Source organism: Cyclopterus lumpus, chromosome 10 (genome assembly GCF_009769545.1).
Source record: "Cyclopterus lumpus isolate fCycLum1 chromosome 10, fCycLum1.pri, whole genome shotgun sequence".
NCBI classification, from domain to species: domain Eukaryota; kingdom Metazoa; phylum Chordata; class Actinopteri; order Perciformes; family Cyclopteridae; genus Cyclopterus; species Cyclopterus lumpus.
This window is the reverse complement of record NC_046975.1, coordinates 24,206,394-24,216,393: the sequence shown is the minus strand read 5'-3', so window position 1 is coordinate 24,216,393 and position 10,000 is coordinate 24,206,394. Positions and strand designations below refer to the sequence as shown.

Here is a 10,000-nt window from a genome sequence, read left to right as displayed (position 1 = left end):
GTTTGATGGGACCACTGCCTCCGATTGGTCCATTTTAAGGGACCACTGTCTCTGATTGGTCCGTTTGATGGGACCACTGCCTCCGATTGGTCCGTTTGATGGGACCACTGTCTCTGATTGGTCCGTTTGATGGGACCACTGTCTCTGATTGGTCCGTTTGATGGGACCACTGCCTCCGATTGGTCCGTTTGATGGGACCACTGTCTCTGATTGGTCCGTTTGATGGGACCACTGCCTCCGATTGGTCCGTTTGATGGGACCACTGCCTCCGATTGGTCCGTTTGATGGGACCACTGCCTCTGATTGGTTGATTGGTTGGTTTGAAGGGACCACTGCCTCTGATTGGTCTGTTTGATGGGACCACTGCCTCTGATTGGTCTGTTTGATGGGACCACTGCCTCTGATTGGTCTGTTTGATGGGACCACTGCCTCTGATTGGTCTGTTTGAAGGCACCGCTGCCTCTGATTGGTCCCCTGGATGACGTCAGTCAGCTCGTCTGTCCTTCCTCTCTGAGGGTCGGTCCGTGTTTCCTGACACGTTTAGATCTAAGATTCAAGAAGAAGCCAATGTGTCGTACTTGAAAGCACAGAAGCAGTTTGGAGTGAATGTTTCTGATGCTCAGAGACTCGAAAGTTTAGACTTTCATTCATGCTGTGTTCCATCTTCATCTACAAATATATATATATATATATATATATATATATATATATATATACACCTCTATTATGATGCCAAATTAAGTTACACAGATATTCTCTATTTGTGTGTGTGTGTGTGTGTGTGTGTGTGTGTGTGTGTGTGTGTGTGTGTGTGTGAATAGCAGATGGTCTGTAACACACAGAGCTGCTTTGTATTCAGGACCAGTTCAGGTTTCTAGCAGATGTTCTCACAGGTCAAAGGTCACGAGCAGCAAGGAAAGGACAGAGCAGCTTTCACCCACTGATATGAAGAGGACACACACGTATAAATACACACACACACACACACAGACAAACACACACACACACAGATATATACACGCACACACAGATAGGTACACACACAGAGACAGGCACACACACACGTACACACACACACAGATAGGTATATACACACACACATACGCTCACACATATATACACACATACACACACAAAGATATATACACACACACACACACACGCACACACACACACTCACTCACACACTCACACACACACACACACACACACACTGGTTCCAGGGTGCAGAGCTCCCACTGCTGGGGACACAGTGGTACTCAGAAGAACTCAGAGCCCGTACTTAACTCGATGTACACGAGTACACACATATCATCAGTTTTTAAATGTAAAATCTGACTCTGCAAAGTAACTAAAGCTGTCGGATGAATGTAGGAAAGTATAAAGTATAACATTTACCTCCTAGTAGAAGTACAAGGTAACATAAATACCTCAGTAGACTGCAGTACTACAATACTTGAGTACAAATACCACAGACTTTGTTTTATCTGAACTTCTTTCACTGCGTGATGAAATACGTTTGTCAACAATCACAGAATATCTCACAACAATAAAATACTTCATCAATAAAATACTTCATCAATAAAATACTACATCGATAAAATACTACATCAATAAAATACTACATCGATAAAATACTACATCAATAAAATACTACATCGATAAAATACTACATCGATAAAATACTACATCAATAAAATACTACATCAATAAAATACTACATCGATAAAATACTACATCAATAAAATACTACATCAATAAAATACTACATCGATAAAATACTACATCAATAAAATACTACATCAATAAAATACTACATCGATAAAATTATCCTAGATTATAATGACAGGTGTTTATGAATTATAATTAATTAATAAGAAATCTCAGAAACATGTTGGTCCTCAAACTAAACTGATTTTCAGAGTAAAAGTCTCTGTGTCATATAGTTAGAACTAAACTGATTTTCAGAGTAAAAGTCTCTGTCATAGAGTTACAACTAAACTGATTTTCAGGGTAAATGTGTTAGAATATTTCCCTCTGATACTAACATAATAAAATATTAACATAGTAGAACAGAATAGAATAATACAACACAACAATACAACAATAAAATACAATATACCAATACATCAATAGAATACAACACAATAATACAATACAAGACAAAAAAACAACACAACAATACAATACATCAATACTATACAACTCTCTATGACAGAGACTTGGTGGAACCTTGGCTCCTCCCATCAGTGTGTGAATGTTAGTTACCTGATGGACAGGTGGAACCTTAGCTCCTCCCATCAGTGTGTGAATGTTAGTTACCTGATGGACAGGTGGAGCCATAGCTCCTCCCATCAGTGTGTGAATGTTAGTTACCTGATGGACAGGTGGAGCCTTAGCTCCTCCCATCAGTGTGTGAATGTTAGTTACCTGATGGACATATGAAACCTTAGCTCCTCCCATTAGTGTGTGGATGTTAGTTACCTGATGGACAGGTGGAGCCTTAGCTCCTCCCATCAGTGTGTGAATGTTAGTTACCTGATGGACAGGTGGAGCCATAGCTCCTCCCATCAGTGTGTGAATGTGTGTGAATGTTAGTTACATGATGGACAGGTGAAACCTTAGCTCCTCCCATCAGTGTGTGAATGTGTGTGAATGTTAGTTACCTGATGGACAGGTGAAACCTTAGCTCCTCCCATCAGTGTGTGAATGTGTGTGAATGTTAGTTACCTGATGGACAGGTGAAACCTTAGCTCCTCCCATCAGTGTATGAATGTGTGTGAATGTTAGTTACCTGATGGACAGGTGGAACCTTAGCTCCTCCCATCAGTGTATGAATGTGTGTGAATGTTAGTTACCTGATGGACAGGTGGAGCCTTAGCTCCTCCCATCAGTGTGTGAATGTGTGTGAATGTTAGTTACCTGATGGACAGGTGGAACCTTAGCTCCTCCCATCAGTGAGTGAATGTGTGTGAATGTTAGTTACCTGATGGACAGGTGGAGCCTTAGCTCCTCCCATCAGTGTATGAATGTGTGTGAATGTTAGTTACCTGATGGACAGGTGGAGTCTTAGCTCCTCCCATCAGTGTATGAATGTGTGTGAATGTTAGTTACCTGATGGACAGGTGGAGTCTTAGCTCCTCCCATCAGTGTATGAATGTGTGTGAATGTTAGTTACCTGATGGACAGGTGGAGCCTTAGCTCCTCCCATCAGTGTATGAGTGGGTGAATGATGTCATGTAGTGTTAAAGATCTTCGTCATAACTAGAAAAGATATGTATAAGTAAAGGTCTGATACAACAATACAACAATACAACAATACAACAATACAACAATACAATTACAGTTTTTGTAAGCTTCTTCTTCTTCTGTGTTTTTCTGCTGACACCTGATCACTGTGACTCACGCGTTTCACTCTGCCCACTGCTCCACCTGAACAACAGGTATCAGTTACTGTTACCGGTACATTCAGGGGCTGTCTGAAATTGCATCGCTCAGCTCACAGATTATGATTCAGAATTCTTTATGATCCAAAAGTCTGAACAAAATGGAGGTTTCCATCCAAACGGTTTCAGATCTTCAGATCTGTGACGTCTGACATGAAGTACGTCCTCTCTCTTTCCGATCTCGTTGTTCGCAGCAAGGGGATGGTCGTATTTACAGGAGCCCCTGAAGGCAGCATTCTTTACATGCAGCCTGTTGCCAGAGATGGTCTATTGAGAGAATGAGTCACTCTACTAATTTATAATGATATATAACAGAATAATATCAGATAAGCAGACTGTCACTTTCTCTGTATTTCACCACCAGAACTGATGAATCAATCATCAGCTGTTCTTTCAACCGTCTTGACGGCTGCTCATCTCGATGAAGCAACTCCTAATATTCTCATGATGGATGGAAACAGGCCTTCATTCCGGTAGTCTGCCCCCGTTGGTGCCCTCACCATGGACATGCAGAACTGTCAATCATCGTGTAGCCCCGCCCTAAAGCATCCCCTGCTTTATGGTCTGTTTGACACTAAATTACCATAATTTACTAAATGAACATCACGCTGTATTGAAGAAGACTTGAAACTAGAGATTGAGACCAAAAACTCATGTTTACAATGTTTACTGAGGGAATAAATCAAGAGAAGTAGAGTCATTTATATAGACTTCTATACAACCAGAGGAGTCGCCCCCTGGTGGTCAGGAGAGAGAATGCAGCTTTAACACATGAAGCACAGACTTCTATACAACCAGAGGAGTCGCCCCCTGGTGGTCAGGAGAGAGAATGCAGCTTTAACACATGAAGCATAGACTTCTATACAACCAGAGGAGTCGCCCCCTGGTGGTCAGGAGAGAGAATGCAGCTTTAACACATGAAGCGTAGACTTCTATACAACCAGAGGAGTCGCCCCCTGGTGGTCAGTAGAGAGAATGCAGCTTTAACACATGAAGCGTAGACTTCTATACAACCAGAGGAGTTACCCCCTGGTGGTCAGTAGAGAGAATGCAGCTTTAACACATGAAGCATAGACTTCTATACAACCAGAGGAGTCGCCCCCTGGTGGTCAGGAGAGAGAATGCAGCTTTAACACATGAAGCAGAGACTTCTATACAACCAGAGGAGTCGCCCCCTGGTGGTCAGGAGAGAGAATACAGCTTTAACACATGAAGCATAGACTTCTATACAACCAGAGGAGTCGCCCCCTGGTGGTTAGGAGAGAGAATGCAGCTTTAACACATGAAGCATAGACGTAACTTTAAAGTCTTCATCCCAAACGTTTTCTCTTCTAAAAGTGAAACAAAATATTGAAACCAAAATGTATTGGTGAAATTGTCCATTATTCTAGTATTCTGTGAGTCAGGCATTGAATGTGTTTGTATTGATGAATGTTGGGAACTAGGATGGAATAAATCCTCTTTGCTCTATATTTCTGTAAATATACAAACAAACGGGTTAAACGTTCCTCTTTTAGTCTCCTGAAAGTGTGGACACAGTGAGAGGTCTGTGCTTTGTGACCCATCTGTGACCCAGAGATGTTCAGCAGCTGCTGTCATCAACTCCCTGCATTCATTCTTTACTCCTCCGTGAGGAGACAGGAGCACCTGAAGGCCTGTTTCTACTTTTTGCATTTTATTATTATTATTATTAATATTATTATTAGTAGTATAATATTAAATAGCCCGTCCTGGTCGCGGAGATGCCGGTGCAGATCCCGGACGACTCGGACTTCTCCTCGTTCAGAGAGCAGTGTCTGAGCGGTGCCGGGTGGACCAGCCGCTACAGCAGAGGGGGGGTCACGGTGTGGTGTCACGAGGAGGAGACCGGGACCGTCCAGAAACTCAAGGTGAGCTCAGACCGGCAGGTGACCCTCAAGGAAAAGAGCTCTGAGATGAATTGATTGGTTCATCAATGCAGCCCGAACAAGAAGAAACTCCAGCAAAGAGACAGAAAGCTTTTATAAATGTTATTATTAGATATTAAATTAATAATCAACGTGCAGCACAAACGGGTCAAACTGAATAAACATCAGAACTTTAAAGGTGAAGCTTACAGACAAAAACAAACATATTGATTAAGAAATGTAAACATATAAGCGATTAATAATGTCAACTATTGATTAACGAGCAGAGAATCAATATTCAGAGACGTCTCTGTTACAACTCGTCTGATTGGTTATTTACATTCACTGAATTGATTCAATGAATCCATCAACAGATCAATGAATCCATCAATAGAACAATGAATCAATCAGGTAATCAATGAACTCTTCTGATCATCTGAATTTGGTTATGAACATAGTCAACCTCCTGGGTCGGGGTTCAAGTCCCCATGTGGATAAAGTAGACCCTTATCTGGAGAGACAAGAGTACACCTCCAAGATCCAACAGCAGTCCTGGAAGTGGAGCCATGTTGTCCCTGTAGTCCTTGAGTCCTATAGTCCTATAGTCCGGTAGTCCTTTAGACCTGTAGCCCTGTAGTCTGGTAGTCCTGTAGTCCGGTAGGCCTGTAGCCCAGGTATTCCTGTAGTCCAGTAGTCTTGTAGTTCTGTAACCCTGTAGTCCAGTTGTCCTGTAGTCCATTAGTCGAGTGGTCCTGTAGTCTTGTAGTTCTGTAACCCTGGAGTACAGTAGTCCTGTAGTCCTGTAGTCCTGTAGTTCAGTAGTTCTATAGTCCAGTAGTCCAGTGGTCCTGTAGTCCAGTAGTCCAGTAGTCCTGTAGTCCTGTAGTCCAGTAGTCCTGTAGTCCAGTAGTCCAGTGGTCCTGTAGTCCAGTAGTCCAGTAGTCCTGTAGTCCAGTAGTTCTATAGTCCAGTGGTCCTGTAGTCCAGTAGTCCAGTGGTCCTGTAGTCCTGTAGTTCAGTAGTTCTATAGTGCAGTAGTCCAGTGGTCCTGTAGTCCAGTAGTCCTGTAGTCCAGAAGTCCAGTGGTCCTGTAGTCCAGTAGTCCAGTAGTCCTGTAGTCCAGTAGTCCTGTAGTCCAGTGGTCCTGTAGTCCTGTAGTCCAGTAGTCCAGTAGTCCAGTAGTCCTGTAGTCCAGTAGTCCAGTAGTTATGTAGTCCAGTAGTCCTGTAGTCCAGTAGTCCAGTGGTCCTGTAGTCCAGTGGTCCAGTGGTCCAGTGGTCCTGTAGTCCAGTAGTCCAGTGCTCCTGTAGTCCAGTAGTCTTGTAGTTCTGTAACCCTGGAGTACAGTAGTCCTGTAGTCCTGTAGTCCAGTAGTCCTGTAGTCCAGTAGTCCAGTAGTCCTGTAGTCCTGTAGTCCAGTAGTTATGTAGTCCAGTAGTCCTGTAGTCCAGTGGTCCTGTAGTCCTGTAGTCCAGTAGTCCAGTAGTCCTGTAGTCCTGTAGTCCAGTAGTCCTGTAGTCCAGTAGTTATGTAGTCCAGTAGTCCTGTAGTCCAGTAGTCCAGTGGTCCTGTAGTCCAGTGGTCCAGTGGTCCAGTGGTCCTGTAGTCCAGTAGTCCAGTGCTCCTGTAGTCCAGTAGTCTTGTAGTCCAGTAGTCCAGTAGTCCTGTAGTCCAGTAGTCCAGTGGTCCTCCAGTCCAGTAGTCCTGTAGTCCAGTAGTCCTGTAGTCCAGTGGTCCTGTAGTCCAGTAGTCCTATAGTCCAGTAGTCCAGTAGTCCTGTAGTCCTATAGTCCAGTAGTCCACTAGTCCAGTAGTCCAGTAGTCCTGTAGTCCAGTAGTCCAGTAGTCCTATAGTCCAGTAGTCCAGTAGTCCTGTAGTCCTGTAGTCCTGTAGTCATGTAGTCCTGTAGTCCTATAGTCCTATAGTCCAGTAGTCCAGTAGTCCAGTAGTCCAGTAGTCCAGTAGTCCTGTAGTCCTGTAGTCCTGTAGTCCTATAGTCCAGTAGTCCAGTAGTCCTATAGTCCAGTAGTCCAGTAGTCCAGTAGTCCTGTAGTCCTGTAGTCCTGTAGTCCTGTAGTCCTATAGTCCAGTAGTCCAGTAGTCCTGTAGTCCAGTAGTCCAGTAGTCCTGTAGTCTTGTTCCACATAGGAGTGGAAACTCGAGGGCGGAGGTGGAGAGCTGGGAGACATGCAACAGAAAGAGGACAGAGACAGAAACCAGTTCACTTTACAAGTTCAGTTACTTCACTGGACTATTTCCAGTTTGGAGATATACTTTCCCTCCATGAGCATATCTATATGTAATAATGTGACAGCTGAGCTACGGGTTCCTTGTTCTGATGAAGAGGAACACATTGACTCAAAAACCAGCTGCAGAGAATCTGTTCATTCTCAAAAGTAAATTCAATACAGTCAGACTCTGGTCACATCACCACCTAGTGGCAGCCAGAGGACCTGCAGCCGCACTGACCGCTGGACAGTTCACCACGACGTAACAGGAAGTTAACCACAGAACCACAGGAAGTTAACCACAGAACCACAGGAAGTTAACCACAGAACTACAGGAAGTTAACCACAGAACCACAGGAAGTTAACCACAGAACCAGAGGAAGTTAACCACAGAACCAGAGGAAGTTAACCACAGGAAGTTAACCACAGAACCACAGGAAGTTAACCACAGAACTACAGGAAGTTAACCGCAGAACCACAGGAATTCAACCACAGGAAGTTAACCACAGAACCAGAGGAAGTTAACCACAGGAAGTTAACCACAGAACCACAGGAAGTTAACCACAGAACTACAGGAAGTTAACCACAGAACCACAGGAATTCAACCACAGGAAGTTAACCACAGAACCAGAGGAAGTTAACCACAGGAAGTTAACCACAGAACCACAGGAAGTTAACCACAGAACTACAGGAAGTTAACCACAGAACCACAGGAATTCAACCACAGGAAGTTAACCACAGAACCACAGGAAGTTAACCACAGAACTACAGGAAGTTAACCACAGAACCACAGGAAGTTAAACACAGAACCACAGGAAGTTAACCACAGGAAGTTAACCACAGAACCACAGGAAGTTAAACACAGAACCACAGGAATTCAACCACAGGAAGTTAACCATAGGACCACAGGAAGTCAACCACAGGAAGTTAACCACAGAACCAGAGGAAGTTAACCACAGAACCACAGGAAGTCAACCACAGGAAGTTAACCACAGAACCACAGGAAGTTAACCACAGAACCACAGGAAGTTAAACACAGAACCACAGGAAGTTAACCACAGGACCACATGAAGTTAACCGCAGAACCACAGGAATTCAACCACAGGAAGTTAACCATAGGACCACAGGAAGTCAAGCACAGGACCACAGGAAGTCAACCACAGAACCACAGGAAGTCAACCACAGGAAGTTAACCACAGAACCACAGGAAGTTAACCACAGGAAGTTAAACACAGAACTACAGGAAGTTAACCACAGGACCACAGGAAGTTAACCGCAGAACCACAGGAATTCAACCACAGGAAGTTAACCACAGAACCAGAGGAAGTTAACCCCAGAACCACAGGAAGTCAACCACAGGAAGTTAACCACAGAACCACAGGAAGTTAACCATAGGACCACAGGATGTTAACCACAGAACCACAGGAAGTTAACCACAGAACCACAGGAAGTTAACCACATAACCACAGGAAGTTAACCATAGGACCACAGGAAGTTAACCACAGAACCACAGGAAGTTAACCATAGGACAACAGGAAGTTAACCACAGAACCACAGGAAGTTAGCCACAGAACCACAGGAAGTTAACCACAGAACCACAGGAAGTTAGCCAAAGAACCACAGGAAGTTAACCATAGGACCACAGGAAGTTAACCACAGAACCACAGGAAGTTAACCACAGAACCACAGGAAGTCAACCACAGGAAGTTAAACATAGGACCACAGGAAGTTAACCATAGAACCACAGGAAGTTAACCACAGAACCACAGGAAGTTAACCATAGGACCACAGGAAGTTAACCACAGAACCACAGGAAGTCAACCACAGGAACTTAACCACGGAAACACAAGAAGTTAACCACAGAACCACAGGAAGTTAACCACAGAACCACAGGAAGTTAGCCACAGAACCACAGGAAGTTAACCACAGAAAGTTAACCACAGGAAGTAACTGTAGACACACACACTGCTACAGAAGCCCAGCTGAGGAGGAGGAGGATGAAGATGATTAAGATGATAATGATGATAATGATGATAATGATGATGGCTCCTGTGTTAATAATTTACTGAGTTTTTCTGGACCAGCGAGGCACTTCTACTCTCACATTAATAACTAATAATAATAATTGTACAGGTGGCTTTACAGGTGCTGATGAAAGACATATTACACCTATGTCACGTGTCTGACAGTCTGGAACATATTAAATATTATTCCATATCATAGAATAAGCTCAGAATTGCGTCTCTGCTCTTGACGATGTGGTTTGAACAGCTGAAGAGATGATTGACAGGAGGTTCAGAGCTTATGACATAACAAGCACCATGTCCATCAGACACACGTGGAGGTGTTGCAACATAGCTAGGCTAGCATTTCCCCCTGCGTCCAGTGTTTGTGCTAAGCTAAGCTAGCCCAAAGTGTCCATTTGAACTTCTCGTCTGA

At 43.7% G+C, this 10,000-nt stretch overlaps 1 protein-coding gene across 1 annotated transcript in view; it reads left to right on the top strand.

The window, feature by feature from the left end:
* Positions 1 to 5,185: 5,185 nt before the first annotated feature.
* stard15 (StAR-related lipid transfer (START) domain containing 15) overlaps positions 5,186 to 10,000 on the top strand; it is a 10,060-nt gene continuing 5,245 nt past the window's right edge. Inside the window, exon 1 of the mRNA XM_034543758.1 lies at positions 5,186 to 5,335. Coding sequence (XP_034399649.1) covers positions 5,189 to 5,335 — 147 coding nt within the window. The 5' untranslated portion in view covers positions 5,186 to 5,188. The remainder of the gene's footprint in view (positions 5,336 to 10,000) is intronic.